The 21,987-nt window shown below is 56.3% G+C and overlaps 1 protein-coding gene and 1 long non-coding RNA gene across 3 annotated transcripts in view; both read left to right on the top strand.

Moving 5' to 3' along the window:
• The first annotated feature begins 3 nt into the window (after positions 1-3).
• RXRA (retinoid X receptor alpha) overlaps positions 4-21,987 on the top strand; it is a 100,439-nt gene continuing 78,455 nt past the window's right edge. Inside the window, exon 1 of one of the 2 annotated variants that reach the window (XM_084494314.1) lies at positions 4-23. Coding sequence is in view for 1 of the 2 variants with exons in the window: in XM_084494311.1 (XP_084350437.1) it covers positions 5,825-5,852 (28 nt within the window). In the remaining variant the exon portion in view is untranslated. Of the gene's footprint in view, positions 24-5,508; positions 5,853-21,987 lie in introns of those variants that run through there. The other variant, XM_084494311.1, reaches the window with a different exon arrangement.
• LOC311421884 lies at positions 16,795-17,692 on the top strand. Its single transcript, XR_014685095.1, has 2 exons — positions 16,795-16,871; positions 17,077-17,692. It is a non-coding gene; the product is annotated as an uncharacterized lncRNA (long non-coding RNA).

Below are 21,987 nucleotides of genomic sequence, written 5' to 3' on the forward strand. Positions count from 1 at the left end.
CTGGAGCTGGGCTCCCCACTCAGGTAAGCCTCATCCTTCCTTAATTCTGCTAATGGTTGTGATGGTCACTGACTGGTGTGAGTGGATTTTCCCCTTTTGTTTGCCCTCAGAAGAGATTGGGGTGGAGATAAAGGCAGGCTGGTGGCCAGCAGGGCTGGAGCACTTTGCCTTGGGGTAGTAGTGGCAGGATGTCTTTGCTTGGGTGCTGAGGTCTCTCAGCCTGGCACTGGCTTCAGGGGAAGCACCAGCACCATGGGCATCCTGCAGCAGCCTCATGGGGCCCCTGTGCCCTCCCCTGCCCCCCTGGATGGACTCAGGAGGAGGAGATTTCCCCCACCCAACATCAGCAGAATGAAATATGGCCTGGGCAGTAATCTGATAGAGCTCAATGGCAATTTTGGGTGGAGGGGGAGGAGAGAATGAGGCATTGAAAAAAGAGGCATTGAAAGTACACTTCCTTTCAGTACATTGCTGGGAAGACCATTAGGAAAACCACTAGATTATTTTTCACATTCTTCAGTGCAAAACTACTGCATTTTATGACCACTATCAATAACAGCTATCATATTACTAATGCTACAGTTGCCACATATATAATATTTAAATCACATTTGTGGCTGACAGAGACCTATGGATATTCTCGATCCCAACAGGCTATTACAGTTCATATCATGTCTGTCATATAAATATTATGAATCATTTCCCACTATCTTTATGGGGGCTATACTGACATCGTCAAAAAGACTCTGGGTACTGCCAGATAGTGGCTGCATATTTATACACACCTTATGTATATGTATGTGAATGGAGGGAGATTTATACAACAATCAGTAATAAATGCCTATGATAAAGCATATTATCTTCACACTTCGTTTGCAAAGTGCTCTGTATGCAGGGATGGGGGAAAAGGCTAGAGAAGGCTGGAGTGAGTGTCTGGGTCACATCTCCAAGCTCTGGTGCGGGTTGTTGGGATTATCTGTGATGAGGGTGGTGATCAGGAGCTGAGGGATGGTCCTGGAGCAGCTCCTGCCTGGGCTAGCAGGGCAGGATGAGCCTCAGCTGGTGCCCAGCACCTGGTTGATGTACTGCTGGTCTGCATCAGGTTGGGATTTGGTGTATGTCGCGCTTGTTGGATGGGTGATGCTCGATGTGCTCTCCCTGAGGAGCTGTAAGTCTCAGTGTTCATGTACTGTGTTTCATCTTCCATCAGTTAATGCATTCTCGGGCTTCCTTGGCAGTCGGGACCTGGTTGGGGTGAGGAGATGAAATGGCGATCTCCAGGTGTTGTAAGAGGCAGAACCAGGCTTTCAATCTTGAGTCTTCTTGCAAAGCAGTGAAACCACTGTCCTTGCAAACCAGGTGAGACACATTAAACTCAATCCCCCAGCAAAGTACAGAGAGCAAGCAACCTCCCCTAGGGTTGTTCAAGCCAGATCCAGCCCAGGTGCCCTCAGTCCTCTTCCCCAGACCTGTTTTAACTGCTGGAGCACTTTATTAAGGCTTGCTCTGTATGCAGGGATGGACAAGACCAAATGCAGTGTTATGGCTCGGAAGTTAACAGGTCTCTAATAAGCATTTAATGTCCTGCTCTGAAGCACGGAAAGCACAGCGCGGTGTGTCTGACTGTGCAAAGCTTTATTTTATCTGAGCAGCCTCCTAAAGGGGGGACAAACGCGGTGTCTGCCTGTCCTTGGCGTGGGAATGCGGCTCTCCAGCTCCAGCAAATCAAATAAATCATGTGCGTTTCACTTCATAAACAAACATCATCAGCCTGTTAAATGCTGCTGGGAGGGAAAGGAAAAAAAAACAACAACACACACACAAAACACAAAGCAGTGGATTTGAATCTGCAGCACTTAAAGAAATGCCTTGTCATTTTGAGATTTTGCTGGTTTGCATGTGCAGGGCCTGCCCTGGGTGTGGGGGCTCACCTTCTGGAGCCATTGGGGTTCTCAAAGATGGGTCTGAGAAATGGAGGAGCCTGCTGGCTGGGCTAGGGATGGGCATTCATATACTCAGACTTCATATTTTATCTTTAATCTGAAATAAAAGACAGCCAGGGAGGGAAATACTGTTATTTTATTTTACTGTCTTTCCCCCAAAGTGCAGGAGGGCATGAAGCAGTTGAGGATTACGGCAGGTTTTGCTGTTCTCCATCAGATAATTTTGGGTTATGGACAAGGCAAACTGAAACTGCTCAAAAATAAAGCTGTGATTTCCAAATCCTGGGCCTGGGCCTGATGCCAAGTTCCCACCTGAATGTAGTCTGAGGTCTCATCCCCTACAGGCCAACTCCACATGTGCCTCCTACTGATGCCCACAAGTACCGATGTCCCTTGGCCCCAAATATCTCATGCAAGTGTGGAAGGAACAGTGTGGGGCTGGGGGGAGAAGCTGATCCACTCCCTGATTTGTGATGCAGGAATGCTTTGTCCCTCTTGGTCAAAGCCAGCTGGGTGGTGGGATTGCAGGTGGTGTGGATGAGGGCAGGCAAACCCCAAATCACCCCCTCATACACCTGAGGGAAGGGAGAACAGGATCCCCCAAGCAGTTTGCTGAGAGAGTGTGGGACCTTCAAGCATCCCTTTGCTGAGCAGAAGCCGGAGACCTACAAAATTTATCCTAACCCCCTCACCTTGATGATCTGAGTCCTTTGCTAGGAAATGCAAAGCTGAGGTCAAGCACAGCATCAGGCAGCCTGGCGGAGCTTATTAAATTAATAGGGCATTAAAGAATCGAGGGGAGGTGGGGTAGGGGGGAAAAGGGAAAGAAAAGGTTCATAACATCACAGAAATATCTTTGCTACCTTCTGGCATCTTCAAGAGACTGGAAACGTGGGACTGCATCCAGCTGTCTTCTCTGGGGCAAAATTCCTTTGGCTTCTGTGGGAGGTTTTACCCAAATAAGGGCTGCAGGATCAGACCTGTTGTCACTGCAATTAACATTTCGATCCACATCTAACGCGGACTGTTACAGGCTGGTTAGGGAGAAATTTAATTTGCTCTAAACAGCTCGATGGGAGAGGAGCATGAAATGTCCCAGTTACGGCAATTTCTTGTGTCAGAGCCTACAAAAAGTGGATTTCCAGCCCTGGGTCTGACGATCCTGATACCTGCTGTGGGTCTCCACCGAAGTGTTTTGGGGGATCCTGGCCTCTGGGGCTGGGTCCCCCCTTGTGCTACGTGGCAGCAGGAGCTGTTTCCATCAGCTGGCAGCCCGGCTGCTTGCTGTAGGCTTGATCAAAGCCGTAAAGGCCCACACTTACCTTAGGCTGTTACGGCACCGATGACTCAAATGGCATTTGTGTGACAGAGGCAGGCGGCAGCTTGAAGCTGCCCTGGCGAGGCCTGGGAGGAGCACTGCCCCCAGATGTGCTTTCCCTTATCAGACACAGCCACCAGCCTCAGCGTGTATCAGGGGAATGATTTCTGTGGGTTGACTGTCGGCATTTCATGTGCAGGTAGCCACGAGGTCTGTGATTTTTTGCCATGCCAGCCCTCTCTTAGGTTTTGTCCCCGCTTCTGTGACCAGCCCCAGCTCTCACCGGCGTCCTCACCTGCCTCCTTTTGGGCCTTTTCTCCCGGGAGTTAAAGCAACTCCGCCATAAAAACTGACTTGGAGATGAAACTTGGCATTTAAGGTCCCAGCCCGGGAGCAAACGAAGTTACCAGTTATAAACACACTCCGAAATCTGTTTGGACATGCTGAAATTACAGGAGCAGAGGATAAAAAGGATCCAAGATGTTTTATTTTGTTTTAACTTCTGCAGCTCCGCGTGTGGGTTCGCAGCCACTCGCCTCTGATGCAAGAGGGGTCGTTTTGGCATTTTCCTTGTCCTTGTATTAATTAACGCTGACGAATTGTGGCACTCTCACTTGGGGGGCCTGCTGGGCACCCCTCATCGAGCGGCCTACCCAGGAGGAAAGGCAGGGCAGATGTGTGTAGAATGGGCTGGATTTGGGAAAAATTGGGTGTTTGGGCCTTCCTTGGGCCTCCCTACGTGGATTTAGGTGTTACAGTAGTAGGTATGAGGGAAACTGATAAGGGCTTGAGGGTGACAGACTGGGACATGGCACTGAGCGTGAGATAAGAGGCTGTTGTTATAGGAGGAGGTGCTAGAGTGCTAATATTTACGGCCTGGGAAGCTTTGCCAATTAAAGGATAAATCGGGGTGGGTAGGAGGCTCAGAAGCGCTCCACGGCTGCAGATAATGCTTGGTGGCAGCAGTGTTGAGCGTGTGTCACGGTGATTTCTGCATGTGCCACACCAGCCTGAGGGGAGCCTGGCCCTGTGGGATGGTGGGGGCACCCTGAGCCCCCGACCCTGGTGTCACCGAGGTGTCCTGTGCAACTGTGCCACTCTCGCTATGGGTGCTGTGGCCATCAAGAGCCCTATGGTGTTTGTGATGCTTCATGTCAGAAGGGTGCTTGGGTCCATGGAGTCACCAATGTGCCACCTTGAAAGGCCCAGGACCATTGAGGGAGGCTGGAGGCAGGGGGTGGCCATGGCCCCCCACCCGGTGGCTGTGCAGGGCCCCCCTGCAAGGACCCCTGAGATCACCCAGCAGCACCTGGAGGCACTGCCCTCCTTTTTTTAATTTATTCCTTTTACCACATCACTTTATTTTTTCATTTCCTCCACATCACTTTTTAAATTTATTTCCTTTTTTCCTACATCACCTGTTTTTAATATTTCCCACATCACTTTTTTTAATTTCCATGTCACTTCTTAAACTTTTTCCCCTCTTTCTCACTTCTAAGTTTTGCTTTTCCCCACATCCCTTTTAATTTTTCCCTTTTCTGAGCATCACTTTTCCCCCTTTTATTTTAATTTTTTCCCATCACTTTTTTCTTCCACATCCTTTTCATTTTTTCATTGCTTTTCTCCTTTTCCTCCCACATTTCTTTTATCCTCTTTTTATCTCATCACTTTTTTCCATTCCCCCACATTTTTTTTTCCTCTTCACTTTTTTTCTCCCCCAAATCCCCTTTTCTCCTTTTCCCAACACTTTTCATTATTTCCTTTTCCCCCACATCCATTTCTCTTTCCCCCCCTGCTTTTTTTCCCCTTCCCCACACCCCTTTTCCTTCCCCCATCTTTTCCTTTTAACTTTTTCCTCCCTTCCCTTCTCATTTTTTTTCCTTTCCTCCCCACATCCCTTTTCCCCTATCACTCCTCCTTATTTCCTTCCCCCCCACACTTCCATTTTCCTTCCACTTCATCTTCCCCCACCACTTTTTTTTCCCCCTTTCCCCCATCCCTCCTCGTCCCCTCCCAAACCCCTTTCTCCTTTAATTTCCCTTCTCCCCCAATTTCCCCGGCACCCCCCCTCCCTTTTTTTTTTTTTTTTCTCCCCTCCCACCACTTTATTTTCCCGTCCCTCGCCCCCGACCCCCCCGGCGCGGGGCGGCGCTGCGCTGCGCGGGGCGGGCGCTGCGGGGCGGTCGCGGCGCTCGCTCCCCCCTGCGCGGGCCCCGGCTCGGAGCCGAGCTGTGCTGAGCCGATCCGAGCCGTTCCGTGCCGAGCCGAGCCGTGCCGAGCCGTGCCGCGGAGTTACATTGTTGGGACTTTGCACCAAACTCGCTTCGCCGCCGCCTCGTCTGCGCGCCCTGCCGCCGGCGCGGGGCTGGAGCCTTCCTCCTCCTCTTCCCCCTCCTCCTCCTCCTCCTCCCTTGGGTGTTTTTTTTCTTTTTTTTTTTCCTCTTTTTTTTTTTTTCCTCCCTCCTCTCCCCTCCCTCCCTTCCCCCTTTCGCTTTGATTTCGCTCCCCGCCCCTGCGCTGTGTGTTTTCCACCAAGCCCCTTGGCATGAGTTAGGCACCAGCGATGGACACCAAACACTTCCTGCCGCTGGGTGAGTTTGGGGCCGAAAAGCTCCTCCATTCCTACCGCGGGGCGAAGGGGAGGGGGGGGGGGAGGGAACTTAAAAAATAAAAAATAAAATAAATAAAAACATTAAAGAAAAAGAGAGACCGAGCTGCCCCCTCCTCCGCTTCCCCTCCGGTGTCAGCTGCGGGGCTGCGCGCTTGCCTGCGCGGCGTGCTTGCTGCTCGTTTGTTTTGTTCTCATCCTTATTTAATTATTTTTTTTTTTAAATGCATTTTTTTTGTTGTTGTTTTTGGTGAGGCGCAGCCGGGGGGCGGCGGGCCCGGAGCCGAGGGGCGCCGGGCGCAAGCGGGATTTTCAAACGGGGCAGCGCGCACCGCGAGCGGGGCAGCCCCCTCCCCACCGCCCCGGGCTGCTGCTGGGGGTGGGGGCTGGCAGCTCACTGCCTTGGCTTTTTTTTTTTTTTTTTTTTAACTCCTTTCTCCCAGATTTTCTCTCTATTATCCCCTCCCGAGCCCCGCTTTTCTCCCTGGGGTGCGCAGCCGGGCTGGGGGCAGCACCCGTGGGGTCCCGGGGCTGTGCCCGCATCGCCCCTTGCTGCTGGCGCATTTGGGACCCTGCGCATTTTTCTTTATTTTTTCCTCTTTTTTTTTTTTTCCCTGCTTTTTTTTTTTTTTTTTTTTTTAGTTTAACATTTTGAACCCCGTTTCCAGCCGGAGTTTTGCCATCGTTTGGGTGACTTGAGTCAAGTCGTGGCTTGCAGGGGCGAATGCCTCCCCGCGCCTGGCTTTTTGGGAGAAGTGAGATTGCAGAGCTCGCTGCTCGGGGAGGGGGAAGAAGAAAGTTTTCGCGAAGTCGCCTGGCGCCAAGCCCTTGGCGAGGAGGAAGAGGAGCAGATCCTGCCCCTTCTGCCACCGCTCAGCCCGAGACCCCCAGCCACTGTCCTGACACCCCCCTGGCCTGCACTGGGGCTCCTCTGGGCTTTAAATCTGTGCTCAAGCTTTGTTAGCGTGTGGTTGGTTGTTGTTTTGGGTTGTTGTTTTTTTTTTTTCCTTCCCTCTGAAGAATTGCAATTTTAGTTGTTCCTTTCCAAGCGCAGCATAAACACATGGAACCAGGGGCTGGCCCCTGCCCTCCTGGCACGTTGGAGGCTTCGGCAGGGAGAGCCTGGCCCTGCAGGCTGGTGGGGAGCCGTGTCCCCCCCCCCCCCCAAATTGTGGCTGTAGGGAGCCCCTCATCAGTCTGGCAGTGAGGCAGGGAAACGGTGCTGCGTTGACTTATCCAAAGTTGCTGTTGGGGCTCAAAGCATCTCACCTGCAGTCCTGCTGTTAGGGTCAGGCGGGTTTGGGGTGGGTCAAACGCAGGTGCCTGGAATGATCCCAAACACACCCCCTGAGCAGAAATGGCCTGTCCGTGGCCACACAGGAGTGCTCGGGGGGGGTGGCTGCCTTAACTATTTCCATGCTCTGGTGGAATAGAGAGCCTGAGCCTGTGCTGGTGGGGGCAGGATGAGGCCCTGCCTATCTCTTTGCCTTTTCTTCCGCACCTGAGCGCTGGTGCGCCGCGGCTGCTGGCTCTTGCTCTGTGCTCTTAGTCATGCTGGCTTTGCCGGGGGAGGCGAGGGGGGGAGCGTGTGTCACCTTGCTGCTGTCTCGGGGAGGGCTCCTCGTGCTGGTGCAGATGAAAACCCAGCGATTTGTCTGCTCGCCTAGCGGCGTGTGTGCTCCTAGTGGGGAGAGGGGAGGCAGCCGAGCGCACCGAGTAGCTGGGGGGGGGGGGGGAGCACCCAGGCAGCTGCCCCAGGACAGCTGGGGGTGCTTAGCTTTGCACTGCTGGGAGAGAATTCAACAGCTCGTGGGAGCTGATTGAAGTTTGTGCAATGGGGGCCTGCGTCTGCTGCGTGTTTGTGCTGCTGCAGGAGCCACGCTCAAACTTTATCCGCTGGCCTTTGGTCATGCGTTGCTCATAAAATAAATAAATAAATAAAAATCCGGCTTTGGTTGGGAGAATGGGGGATCCTGCAGGGTTTGGGAGAGGGGGATGTTGGTGCTGCTTTGAGCACGGGAGGCAGGCAGGGCCTGGCAGCAGGCAGGCAGCTCGTGAGGGTGCCAGGAGCTGGCAGGGCCCCGCTGCCTGCAGGAGGGTGGCTCGGACCCGCTCCTGGCTCTGCAGGGCACCGGAGGTTTTCCCAACTTTGCTGGGAGATGGGGTGTGCAAGATGGGACAGAGGGGGATCTCCGGGCTCATGCTGGTGGTGTGTTCCTGCACGCTGGCACAGGCCTGAGATGGGGAACTGGAGCAAAACGGTGCTGCCCCGTCAAAATCTCAGCTCAGTTTGGCCTAAAAAGGATAACCGCGTGGAGGATCCTGGCCAAGCCCTGCCCTTGGTTAGACTCAGATAACCCCGCTGATGTCATGGGTGGAAACGTGGCCAGCGCCGGGCACTTTTAATAGTAGTATCTCATTTTCCTGCGGGTCTCAGGAGCGGGTGGCAGATGCCAGGCAGAGGCTGCGTTGGGGACGGCGCGTCCCCGGGCACCTCCCGCGCTGGGAGCCGTCGCCCTGTGGCTCTGCACAATCCCACTATTGCTTCCTTCTCCTCTGCCCCTGTTCCCAAGAAAGAAAGGGATCCTGTGATGGGCAGGGGAAGCCCTCCCTGGCTCAGCTTCCTTCCTTCACCCTGGTGTGGCTGGGGGAACCTGGGTGCTGCGTAAAATCGGGGGTTTCTGGGCCGAGACCTCGGTGCCATCCCCGATCCTGCTCCTTTTAGCTGCGGGAACTTATGGCAGGTGAGCAAATCCGCAGGGAGAAAAGAATAGGAAGGATGCAGAAAGCACCGTGGCTTGCATGAGCATCCCGTATGGGTGGGAGGAATCCCCTGCCCCATGTCTGCAGGGTGCTGAGCGGGGCTGCGAGGGTCCCCGAGGGCGCAGGAGGGCGAGGACGGCCGCTTTCTGGTCTCTCCCTGAAGCACGGAGCAGGGCTCGACCTCTCCCAGCTGACACATGCAAAACAAGCTGGGAAGGAATTTTCGTCTTTATCAGGATCTCGGCTGTGACAGTTAAATAAATCCTCAGAGGGTCCGTGAGTTTACTCCGCCTCGTCCTGCTGTGTTTGAGGGCGCGTTTGTACTCCTCATGTTTGGGGCATTTTATTTATTTAAAAGAGAGCGGGGGAGAAAGCCGCAGAATTTTAGTTATTCATTACAAATATTATTATTGGCATTTTTGCTCCTGTTGGGGGGGAAAAAAAAATTCAAGGGGGGGGGGGGGAAATCAAAACATTTCACTGGAAAATACACCCTGCCTTCGTCCCACCCACATCTCGAAGGCGAAAATAAATATTTATTAAGAAACGGGTTAAAAACCTTTTTGTTGCAGTATTGTTTTCTGGGAGCAGGGGTGGATTCCCATATGCTGGAGTCCTGCTGCACAGCTGAATATCTTTTTATCCTTTTTTTCCCCTTTTTTTTTTTTTTTTTTTTTAAATCTTGATGGTTAAGAAAAACAAACAGCGGAGCTGTCGGCACCATGGGGCAGGGGCTTGGGTTTTGGGCCATGCCCTGTGTCGCAGCGTGCTTGGTGCTCCGAGCATCCTGGCCCCTCAGGGGGTACGGGGGGTTCCCCCGAGGCTCTTGATAGCCTGAAATCATGGAATGATTCCTGCTCTCAATGTCCTAAACGTCCTGAGCTCCTGCTGCCGGAGGTGGTAGCGATGCCAAGCGCGTCCCTGCCACCAGCCTGGTGTAACCAAAGCCGCCTCGAATCGCTGCCGGCGAAGCGCCGGCTCTTGCAGGGCTGTTCCCTGGGAGCTGGGTAACCTAATTGGGCTCTAATTAATCCTGATGGCTGGCTCCCAGCCCCAGCGCCTCTCCCTGTGTCACAGCCGTCGTCGCTTCCCTTGGAGCTGGGTCTTTCCCCGCGGTGCCGCTGGGCAGAGGGGTGCTCGACAGAGCAGGATCCGACCCGGCAGCCCCGTAATTGCTTCCTAAAAGGCCCAGGTGGGCTCTCCCAAGTCAGCCCAACTACAAAGCATTAGGGAGGCAGCCTGGGTGGTTTTATTTTAATTGATTTTGTCAGGAGTAGCTGTATTTTATTACGTTTAAAGCCTAGACTCCGGGATAACTTTGAACGTTTGACACGCACACAAAAAGCAGCTTTCTGACGGTTTCCCCCCTCTTTGCTTGTCTCTTATTTTCTTTCTCTCTTCTCCTCCTCCTCAAAGCAAAGCGTGTGCCTGGAGGGAGGACAGGGGAGGAGGGAGGAGTGGTTGTGTCTCTCCAAAGGCTGCTCGCAACATCAAGGCAGCGCGAAGCAGACAAAATAATATTGCAAATAAGGATCTAAAAAGCCCTACAGAAGGATCTCCCCACACATGCCAGCCGGCTCAAACTGCTTGAAGATTTTCAGACAGATGCAATTTAGCCTCGGAAAATGCCCTCTCGTTGTAATGGAAACTGGCTGTGGGAACTTGCCTTTTCTGAGAGTGTTTTTGCTCAGAAGAAAGCAGAGAAAGTCAGTGCAACAACCTGAGTTTTTATTTTGGGAAGGCAGCGATTCAAAATGGAGGGTGTTTTCTGAAATAAACAGGGAACGACAGCTCCCGTAGGAGAAAGGGAGGGAAGAGTTCAAATTGAGCCCAAACGCTGCTCTCCTCCTTTGAAATCTTGTTTAACGTGGAGTTAAAAAATAATCCTGTTCAAACAGACCACTCGTAAGCACAAAATGTGTGTTGCTTTCTTTCTTTTTTTTTTTTTTTTTTTTTTATTGGGATCAACAATAAAAGTTTCAAGGTTGCACCTCGGGGCCGTGCTTCTGCCCCTGGCCCTGCTCATGTCTCGGGAGCGGGCTGGGAAACTGAGGCAGGCCCCGGGGAGAAGGGATTGGGATTGTAGGGTTTTTTTTAGGGGTTTTGGCACTTGTGGGGATGCCATCGAGGGGTGCTTGTGTGGTCACTTGAAGGTCCCAGCTCTCGGTAGCCAAACCGAGCAGATTTTTAGGAGCAAAGAAAAGCCTCTGCTTGTGATGTGTGTGCGGGCCGGGTGCTCCAAAGCAGCGCGTAAAGAAGAAACGCCCCAAATCTTGGTTTTACGAAGCATCTAGAGCATGCCTTACATCCTTCTTCCTCCCTCCTTCTCTCACCCAGTGCCCCCCAATCTCCCCCTGGTGCCCCCACTGCCCGCCTCCTGCGCATGACTTCCCTGTGCCAAATTTTGCGCTGTCGGTGGTGGCAGAAGTAGCTTTGGTGACCATCGTGACAAGATGCTCTGGGGGCTGCCAGGGGCTCTCCAAGCCCTGGTGGTGCTGGGTCCATCGGGTGGGCTTCCCATCGTGTTGTCTGAGTGTTTGAGTTGGGGGTCCTGGCTGAGCCGTGACCCCTTCCTGGCGCTGAATCGGGTGCGAGATCGCTGCGGAGCCAGGAGGCAAAAGGTGCAGCAGCGCTGGGATTTGTCACTGCTAAAACGGTAACGGGATGCCCATCTGGTCGCTGCTTCTCGTGGCCTCCTCTTTTGTGGAGTTTTGGCTTTTACAGACTTCAAAAATAATAATAAATAATAAAAAAAAGAGGGGAGCAGGACGGGAGGGAGGCGAGTGGCAGCCCTGGAGCCCCACCACCCCCTTGCCTGGAGGTTTACAGCCCCGCTGAGCTCCGGAGCAAATCCTTTGTGCTGGGGCTGCCAGGAACGCATTAGGGACGGATGCCCTGTCTAGTTTCAGCTGGCTGCGTGGCTCTGAGCGCCGAGGCAGACCCATTTGATTATTGTTTTTTCCATTTTTGGCCGACTCGTAAGCGCTGGAAAGTTTTCGCTGTGAACTCTGTGGGCTGCCGCGATACAATTTCGCTGTGGGCAGCGCGTCTCCTACGTACCCATTACCGAGACGCGGTGAGGCAACGGCAAGCGGGTGAGGCAAGAGCGGAAGGAGCGGGGCAGACGGGGCTGGCACGGGCGAGCCGAGATGTGCTGAGGAGATGCGGAGGTGACGGCGGCAGGCGGGCAGGCCGTGCCCGTGCGGCGGCGGAGACTCACTCTTGAGAGCGACGGTGCTGGTGGTGGAGGAAGGAAGGAAGGAGCAGGGCGATGGAGCGGCAGGAGAGGCCCCGGGGAAAGCTCACGCAGCTGGGGAAGCTGCTATGGATCCAGGGGGACCGGGGCAGGCGGCTTGTGGGCGCTGTGGCTTCACCACCCTGCGCCGTGGGGACCCGCGTTTGGGTGGGGGTCCTGCGAAATGGCACTGGGAGAGGCCCCTTTTCCTCACCAGGCTGCTGGAACACCCCCTCCTCTCCCCCTTTCTCCTTTTGGAGCCCCGTTTCTGGCAGAGGAGAGGCTTTATCGGGCAGGGGAAGCTGCAGGCTCAGCCCCCCAGCGGAGGAGCCGTGGCCCCTAACGCGGTGCTGCAGGGCCCGGCTGGCGGCAGATAACGTTGTATCAGCACCAGGTCGTGCTTGCTCACACCACGGTGGGGTCGTGCACGGTGGTGGGGCTGCTTTTGGAGCCCCCATCCCCTCCTGGCAACCCCGTGGGGCTGGCGGCTCAGAGCTGGGACCCTTGGGGAACACCCAGCCCCTTGCAAAGGCACGGGGAGCTGGGGCGAGTTGGAGAGCGCTGTCTCGGAGCGCTGCACCTGCAGAGCCAGCCCTCCCTTTTGACCTGCACTTGTTCGAGTGTGACTTCCAATCGATCCTAAAACCCCAGCGTGAGGCTCAGTGCTTCTGCCCTGCAGCCCGCCGGGCTCTGTCTCTCCCGTTCATCCTCCTAATTCCTGATGGGGAGCCGCTTCTACCAGGGTCTGCTCCCCCCCCGACACACTCCTTGCTTTGTAACACTTTAGAGACAGTCGCTTAGCATTTTAATTTAATTTTCTCTCTCCTTTTTGATTTCTTTCTTTTTTTTTTTTTTTTTTTATTGAAACGTTTCAACCCCAGCCGCCAGGGTGGGGAGGGAAGGAGGGAGGTGCAGCTCCCTGCTCCATCCCCGCGCAGCCCCCGTGTGCGTGCGTGTGGCTCACAGACAGTGAAATTGCACCCTAGAGTTATAAAGCAATTGTCTAGCTCAGCAGCAGAATGAGCATGAAATGGTGCAGAAAGCAACTAAATAAAATTGGGTAAGGCAGATGCATGAAAATAATGACATCTCTATACTGTAGTCAGGCGTGCTCTCTCTCTTGCACACGCAGATAAACTTTTATAACAGACTTAGCCTTTATTTTCCTAGAAACTCCTCCGAAATGGAAACATTTTGGTTTGGCCTCAGCCCCCGTGCCCTCTCCCTCGCCTTGGGCAAGGTGTCGCTGGGGCCGCCGGGCCGTGCAGGCCCCTCTCCTCCCCGCCGCCTTGCCAGTCCCCTCCTGCTTTTTTCCCTTTTCTGTTTTCCGAGCAGGATTTTTATGCTCAGTCGAACAGGGAAACGATAACCTTTGCAACTTCATTGCCCTTCTGCGGCAGCGCGGGGCTCGGGGAGCGCTGCGAGCGGGTGGCTCCCGGCGGTCACCTGCCCAGCGCGGTGGAAAAGAGCCCGAGAGCAGCTCTCCGGGCTCATTTTGGGGCTGTCTCTTCTATTTTCCTCCCTGGGCTGGGTGGTGGCAGCCTGAGGGGTGGCTCTGTGTGGGTGTCCCTTGGGGCTGGGGGCCCTCTGTCTCCCTGCAGAGGTTTTCCCCGCAGTAATGTTGTGCTGGGTACGGCTGCGTGGGTGCAGAGCTGGGTTAAAAACACCCCAAACTGGAGGTCTGGATGCATGGGATCCGTCCCTAACCATCAACCCCCGTCCTTCCCCTTCCCCTGAGCTCGGCTCTGCCTTCTGTGCTCCCGGGGTCTGTCTGGCTCAGTGCTCAGACGCTGCCCCGGAGCCTTTAACCTCGGCACAGGCACGTTCCCCCCCATTAGCTCCTGGGAAGCTGATACGTTTCCTGACATTGTCTGACATCTCGCTCCTCCTGCGCCCGCCGAGATTCCTCCCAGGGTGGAAACAAGCTGCTAATCTTCCCACCCAAGAGGCCCTTTAGGTGAGATTAAGGCTGCGGCCCCGTTCCCTCTCGGCCGGGGCGGGGGGAATTCAGTCCGGGTCCTTCAGACCTCGGTGCAGCCTCCGACTGTGAGCGTCCTGCTCCGATGTGATGTCCCCAGGGTCCAAACGTGGCACCGAGGGATGCGTGTGCCCCTGCAAACCCTGCTGTGCAGGAGGAGGCTTCCCTGCAAGCGCTGCTGCGGTTGGGCACCGAGGCTGCGCCGCAGGAAAGTGCCCGCTTGCAAAAATCCATCTGCAGGCATCCATCAGGCCCGGTGTGAAAGGTTAAAGAAATCCAGAGGAAACAGAACGATGAGCATGGGAGAAAGGGGTTTCCTGTACCTCCCCGGGCCACCCAAGCTCCCTTCCTGTTAGGGTAAACCTGTCGGAAGGCGAAACTTTCTGCACACCTAAGCAAATCGTGGGCTGTTGGCTGGGCACGCTGCGGCGTTAATGCTTTGTGCCTCTCCCCGAGCGGTTATGGGGTGCCTGGCAGCTGTGGGGGGGCATTAGGGTGCTGGGGGATGACGGGGAGCAGAGTTTGGGATGTGATGCTGGTGCTGAAAGCCATCCTGCCACCCGTCAGCCCTAAATCCCTTGTCCTGGCGAAGTGTCCTGTGCGCCCAGAGCTGCCTTAGGACCGGAGGTCGTCACAGCCGGGGGGAAGAGGTCAGGCCGCAGGGACAATTACCTGCAGGCCCCCGTTTAAGCACTTAGGAAGGCTTAGCCGTGATCCCTGCCCGAGATAGCCTGGCCCCAGGCCAGCTGATACCTATTGTTTGCAAAGTCGGAGACTTTATCCAAACACGCGCCCAAAGCCGGCTCAGAGCATCTGACAGTGGGGGGGAGGCAGCGGGGTCTTGCTGCGAGAGGCACGGCAACACAGCGCCCTGCTGACGGCTTTGCCTGCTGCTTGTAGGGTCAGGAGATGCGGATTTAATCCGGGAGGGGTTTTTGGCCTTTGCTTTTCTCATTGCTGCCGTTTGCGGGGCTGGGTGCCGGTTTCTGCGGCGAGGTTTCAAGGCCTCCAGGTGCGCGCAGGAGGTGTCGCAGGGCAGGGATTTCTCACTGGGTGGGGAGGCTGCTCCTCGCCTCCCCAAACCTCCCCAAATCCCCTCCAGCTCCCCTTCTTGGCACCAGGGCATTTATCCCACGTCCCTTGCTGTCACCGACTTCCCCTGGGTGACCTGGTGCAAGACCCCGGCTGGCATCGTCCCCGCTGCTCTGCTGTAAGGTTTTGGGAGCAGAGAGACTTCGGTGTGGTGCAGAGCACCCAGAGGGCAGGATCTGGCCCTGGGTGGGAATTCCTGGGCTCAGGAATTTATTTTTTTTTTAAAATTCCCTGGCTGGGAATAAAAGCCCTGCACGGGGAGGGAAGCTTCAGCTGGCGAGAGGGAAGCCAGCCAGCTCCCTGCTCGAACGCAGGTCGCAAATTAATAATAGAAGTGACTCTACCAAAAAAATAACACGTTGGCCTGTCTTGTAGTTATCAGCGGGGAAATCATGGGCACACGAGGGCTTGCAAACAAACGGTTTAATCCCCAGCCCTATTTCAGAACCAGGGGATGGAGCCCCCCTCCGTGGGGTTGGGGGCCGCGGGGTCAGTGCTCGGCATCGAGGGCGCTGGGGGTCCCGTCGCCGTGCCTGAGGTCTGGGATTTTTGCAATTTGCTGACTTTGTCATCAAGACAATGACGTGGCCGGGCTGGGGGAGCAGGAGCTTGTCGTTAACATCTCAGAATGGGATCGAAACGCTCGGTGTGACAGCTCGGCACGGGGACGAAATGTTTTCCAGAATTCCAGCGTCTGTTTGGCTGTGGAAAGGTGAAATCCGGAGAGCACCTTGAGGGAGTGCTGGGAGAAAGATTTTTCCATCCGAGCTCTTGGCCCTGTCAGTAGCTGCAGAAGAGGAATGTTATAAGGGGCTATTCATCACTGCAATTATTTTATTAAGAGTACACAGTGTGCTTGGGAGCTGGAAGAGATGGAGCTTTGGGATGTTTTCAGCATTATAAATACTGCTTGATTACATCACCCAGCTTTTAAAAAATGGTATGTGTAGCCCTGGTGAAAGAGGACTCGCAGACAACCTTGGAGAGCGGAGCTGCCTGCCTGCATCCCTGCAGGAGCAGCGGGACTTTGGGGCTCCCAGCCCACGTGTGCAGTGGGGATCCCCCAAAATTGGGCTCTGGGCACGTGGAGAGGCTGCAGCCGGGTCCCCAGGCTGCTCTCCACCGGCCACACCGCGGATGGGCCGAGAGCTGCCCTCCTCCCTTTGCTCTCCTGCAGCGTGCCCTGAAAAGCTGAACCCTGCGAGCCGGGCAGGGGGTGGGCACCGAGCTGCAGCATCCATATCAATGGGAATCCTGCCTCTAAAGCTTAAAAGGAGGCTTGGCTGCTGCTTTTTTTTTTTTTCCCTCTCCCATACGCTGCTTTTGCCTCCTGTCTCGGCCACCTGCGTGTTGGAGGGGGGTTTGCCCCAGCATCTTCATCCTTCCTCTTTGTGCCCTTCCCCTTGCTTTTGTTGTGCGCGTTTTCTTCTGCAAGTCGCGGCTCTCGTTTGCTGGGCGAGGGCCTCTTGAAGCCCGGAGCTGTTGTGGGGGTGCCAAAAATGGGTTTCCAGCAATTCCAGCAAACCCAAGCGGCCACCCTCACTCCGGTGCCACGTATCCTGGGGGAACCCAGCCTGCAGCAGGGCCGGGGCACGCTCCCCAGCAGGACCAGGGGCTTGTAGGGTGTTGGGGCCAGCTCCAAGCCCCCTTTTTTCCCTCTCCCATCTCCGGGTAAGGCAGGCTTTTCTTCCAGCCCCAGTTCTCTTTGCAGAAAGGCTCCATTCAGCTCCGAGGGCACGGGGCCAGCACGGTTGGGACAGTGATGCAGGGGGGCACGGGGCTGATCCCGCACCCCGCTGTGCCCTTTCAGAGCAGCTGGGCACGGGGCAGGCATCGTGGGCAGGGTTTTTGGGGCTCACCTTCGCCTGTGAGCCGAGCGGCTTCCCCGTGCTGCCCATCTCAGGAGTTGGGCCGTCAGTGGAAGCGCTTGGAGGGTGAGAAGTTCCAAATGTGCAAGCCTTTATTGCTGGGTAGAGCTAGGTTTGTTTTGTTTATCATCATCCATTTACTTGCCTTTGGAGGCATGCCCAGATTTCTCCAAGTTTGTGCGTGTGGATGTGTGATTTATTAGGATTCAGGGTTTTTTTTCCCTTTTTTTTTTTTTTTTTCTGGTTTAATTTCACTTCCTCAAACTGACAGGCCGCTCGAACAAACTTCTTTTGGATGATTTCCTCTATCGTTCGAAAGGGATGCCTAAAAATACGGAGAAAACGCTGCGGCACGGGCGGCGATCAAAAAACCACACACTTTGCTGCTGTGAACAAGCGCCGACGCCGGTAACAGCAAGAACTCGGGGGCTAAAAAATCCCCAAAGGTTTCACTTTCGGGTACTTTCGGGGCTTTTGACAGCCCGTCAGGGATCGCTGGCTCGCCGAGGATCCCGTGCGCTCTCGGGCACGTTCGTGGCTTTCCGCATGCGAGCGGCCCATTAAAACAGCCGTGCGTGTCTCCAGCTCTGCCAGCTCGCAGCCTTGGTTTCCTCTCCTGGGTTTGATCTGCTCCGCAGCACTCAGGAAGAAGTGGAGAGGGGAAAAAAAAAAAAAAAAAAAGATCCACTTAGGAAACCCTGGGAAACGTAATTGCAGCCTCTGGAAAGCGGGGAGCAGGTAGGCGAGGGGCAGAGCACCTGCGGCGGCTCCGAGCTCTGTTTGCTGCTTTTGTTCTGCCCGGGATTTTTTTTTTTTTTTTTACGAGCTGGATTTCGCAACGGAGCCCTTGCTTTCGAAATAAAGAGCTGGGTTTTGCCTGGGCGTTCTCCGGGCCAGGCCCTGGGTGTGCTGGCGGCTGGGGGGAAGGTCCCCACAGCAGGGTTTAGGGGTGCAGGAGTAAGGGGGGGACCCGGAGAGGTGCCCCGTCCCTCTGTCACCTCGGTGCCTGGCAGTGAAGAGGCTGCGATGAAGGAAAACTTCCTCTCCCCCTGTCCGGGCTGTAAAAGTGTGAGAGAGGGAGAGAGAAGGAGATTTCCCCCAGGGATCGGATTTGGGATGGGATGGATGGGGTTGTGGGGCACAGCTCTGCTGCCTCCCCCCCTTGCTCAGCCGTGGCAGGAGAGCTCTCGGCCAGACCCACACAAATTTTCTGTCCCCTTTTACCCTTGGCCCTGGGGTGGGAGGTGACTGGGACGGGGAGGTGTGGCGAGGACGGGTGTTTGTCCCCGGGATGGGCACCCAAGGGACCAACGCAGCTCTTGGTGGCTTTTTTCCCAGGGACACAGGGAGGCTCCCAACGTAAGGCTGGGAATGGGGTTTTAGTGGGCTGGCTTGGCCCTAAAGGATATGGGATGGAAGGAGCTGCTGGTAGCGTGGCCTGCTGTGGTGCTGCGGCTTTTCCCAGGCTGGCTTTTTTTTTGCAGTCCCTCCTGTTCCCACTGGGACACGTTTGGAGCTCCCATTGCTGCACAGGAGCACCGAGGTGGGGGCTTTGGGGCTGCCCCCAGGGTGCCAGCGACACCCTGGGCTCATTGCAGGGGCTGGGAGGACACAGGGCACACCGAGCATCCCTGGGGACCAGGCTGGGCGAGGAGCACAACCTCCCGACCGCCAGGCTGAAGGCTGGGGGGCTCGGAGAGGGGGCTGCCCGTGTTTCCAGAGCCCTTTTTTTTTTTTCCCCTGAAATGGTGATTTTCTTGGTGCCGACCAGGCGTGGCGCCGAGCCGCTCCGTCACCCGGTCACCGATGGGCGGTGGAGGCTGCGCTGCCGATCCCGCGCCCGCTCGGCCTCCCGCTCGTCTTTATTGTCGCTGTGGTTGATGATTTATTTCGGGCGGCATCCGCCCCGCCTCGTGACTTGGTTGGGAAGGGAAAAAAAAAAATAGAGAGAGAGAGAGAGAGAGAGAGCAAACACAAGGGCAGCGCTGCGAGCTGGGGGTTCCCTTCCCCGTGCCCCCAGCCCCGTGGGGGCTGCCCCGGGGGATTTGAAGAGGACTGGGGGTGAAGGCAGGGTCCAGCCCTGCAGCAAGCAGCCCTGTTTGGGCTGGGAGGGTGGCTCAGCGGGGTTGGGTGGGCGTTGGGGTGGCAGCAGCCATACGTTGTGCCGGGGAGCGTGACCGCTGCTGTCAGCAGCGGGTTTTTGGAGGTGGTGGAGGTCGGTCTGCTGGAAGTGAGGAGCGACAGCCCACGGTTGGTGAAATCCTCATTATACTGGAATTAGGGAGTTTCTGCTTAAAAAAAGAAAAAAAAAAAAAAGCACTAAACCCCAAGAAAAGTAGAACGTGACCCCAGGAAGGAAGGCTGCGATGGGTGGTGGTGCAGCCCGAGCTGACGCCCGGCCCTGGCGTGCGGGGGCACGGGGCAGGCTCAGCACCTGCAGGGTGTCGGAAAATGGGTCCTTGCTGAGAGTTTGGGAGTGGAGCGAGGCTGCTGCTCCGGTGCGACCTTCTTTGTGAGCTGGGCTTTGAATCAGCAGCCCGGGCAAGCCCTGGCAGCGTGCGCACGGTGCCGCGCTCCCGCACCTGCACCGGGGCTGCGCTCGCTTTGCTTCTGGACGGGGATTTTGGGAGAGCTTCAGCAGCCTCCTGCTGTCGGAGAACCCCGCGGGGCCGAGCGGCGGGCGAGGACAGAGCGTCCTTGTGCCGGGAGCCTTTGAGGAACTCGGGTGTTAGACAGCGCCTATCGCGTCCCGGCGGCACCTCCTGCCAGCCCGCCCTGCCCAGCTGCTCCTCGCGCCGGCGGTGGCGAAGCAGGGCTGAGGTTTCGCGGGTCAGCCTGGGTGGGGGCAGCCCGCAGCCCTCCGTGCCCCGTCCTTTTGGCAAAGCCCCCCCCTCTCCCTTTGTTTGTACACAGAGGGAGCGGGTGACTCACGAAGCCGCGGATGGAAAGGGGATCGGGAAATGAGCTCAGGGCTCTTGTGAAAGAGCGAAGCCGGCTCGATACCTATAATTAAAGCGGGTGTCAAGGAATGAAGCGCAAATTCCTCCCTGGGCATATCACCGGGAGGGAAAGCAGCGCCTGCCAGCTGCCCTGGCAGTGGTGGCTCCCTCCGGGAGGACGCGGGGCTGTGAGGGGACAGGGCTGGGCGTCCCCTCCGGCACCAACGAGCCGATGTGGGTGGCAGCAGGCACCAGCCTGGTCCTGTCCCCGGCCGTGCTTTGGCCTGCGTGAAGCTTTGGGGCTGCTCGGTGCCCTGCGGGGTGGCCCTGCCCCGGGCAGAAAAGCAATGGGTTGAGCAGAGTGCCCCTTGTCTGCCTGCCACCAGCAACCTTCAGCCGTGGGGACCTGCGGTGCCATCGCCGGTGTGCTCCATCCTCGCCCTCACCGTTCGGGTTGCACTAAATGACCTTCGAGCTCTTTTCCAACCTGAATGATGCTACAATGCTGTGATTGCCCTCGTTACATTTATGGTTTGCTCCTATTTCCACTTCTTTTTCTCTGTTCTGGGACATGACCAAGGCTGGGGCATCCTGAAGACGTCGGTGCTGTGCCAGGAGCTGTGGCAGGGGGGCTGGGGACAGCCAGGATCCTGCTGCGGCCCCGAAGGTGCCGGGCAGCCCTACAGGGCCGTGCGACGGAGCCGTCCTGAGCAGCAGCTGGGCTTGGCTTTCCCCCTCTCCAGCCCAAACATGCCTCTGAGGGGAAGAGCTCCTGCTTCAGGCAGGGAAACTGAGGCACGGGGCAGCGTCACATATTCGGATTGACTGCAGAGCACACGCGGTGGTTCCAGCTCTTGCACCAGCCCCGTCTTTTCCAGCCGCTCCTGCCTGCAGCCCCTTGGCGTCGTGACAAGGACACGGAGCACGGCGGGGTCCCGAGGGTGCTGCTGCGGCTCTCACCCGGCGCAGTGCCCCTGCTCCGTCCCCGCGGCCACCAAATGGCAAATCTGCTGAGCAGACGGAAAAAGAACAACAAAAAAAAAAAACACCCAACCCAGTCGTACAAGGAAGAAATGCTGGTGTGTCCTGGGTGGATTAGTCGAGACTCCTCGCCGGATTCCTCCGAAGGGAGGTGCTCGCGCTGGAAGCCGGCCACCAGCCGGGCCTGCCGCATTTTTCCTGGATTCCCTTACCATTTGGGGGCTGAACTTTTGTCTGAAAAAAGATGTATTTTTAACTTGGTTGTGTCTGAAAGCGCGGCGGCGTGGCTTTGGGCCGCTCCGCTCGGCTTTGTCCCGGCCCGGTGTGCGCCCAGAGGGATGCGGTGGGAGGTGGGGGCCGGATCCTGGTGCTCAGCACAAGGTCAGGAAGCGAGAGAAGGAAAGGTTTGCTCTGACCCAAAAACAGGAGTGGGAGAGGTTGCCTCCTGCTCAGTCCCATCGACCAAAATATGCAGCAGGAGTGCTGGGCATGTCAGAGGGCAAGAGCAGCAGCGGTGGAGACGTGAGCAAGAAAAAGCGGTGTGAAGACATGGAAAAAAAAAAAGGAAGAGAGGGGATAAATATTTCAGAAAGTCTTGCAGCCCCCGACACGCAGGACTGATGGACGCAGATACGCGATTGCCTTGGAAACAGCCGCCGGAGCGCGAGCTATTTCCATCTCCAGGTGCCTGTTTCCATCCCAGCTGCTGCAGGGCACCTGCAGCCGCCCTCAGCGCGCTCCCTCCCGGGGCTGGGCTCCGGCTGCATCCCAAAGCGGAGCCAGCTGCTCCCACATCAGGCCCTGCTCAGCCTTTAGGGCGATAATTTGGTGTTTGGGGCAGGCTTCGAGCTCTGCAGGGCAGCGCCGAGCTGCGTTATAGGGTTGCCGTGCTCAGCGGGGCCTCCAGCTCGCTTCCCCCGCGCGGGGCCGGAGCCTGCCCAAGCCAGCGGGACAATCCGGGCTGTGTTTTCCTAATTCAAACAAATAAAACAACCCCATCGGCGGCATTATTTACAGTACGCGCTGGGGAAGAGTCGAGATGAATATTGTTTCCTCGCCGAGTTTTTCCCTTTGTGGCTCACACACGAGTTTGTTGTTGTTGGCCGGCTCCGGCGGCCCCGCTCTCGCGTGCCGGGCTGCTGCCGGCCACCCCGGGGAGCCGGCACGGGGTGCTCGGCGCTGGGCTCCGGTGGCACGTGCGGGTCTGTTCCTTTGCAAGGTGCTCGGGGAGCACCCTGGGTGCTGTGCGGAGGGGCAACGGG

This window comes from Aythya ferina (assembly GCF_964211825.1).
Source record: "Aythya ferina genome assembly, chromosome: 20".
NCBI classification, from domain to species: domain Eukaryota; kingdom Metazoa; phylum Chordata; class Aves; order Anseriformes; family Anatidae; genus Aythya; species Aythya ferina.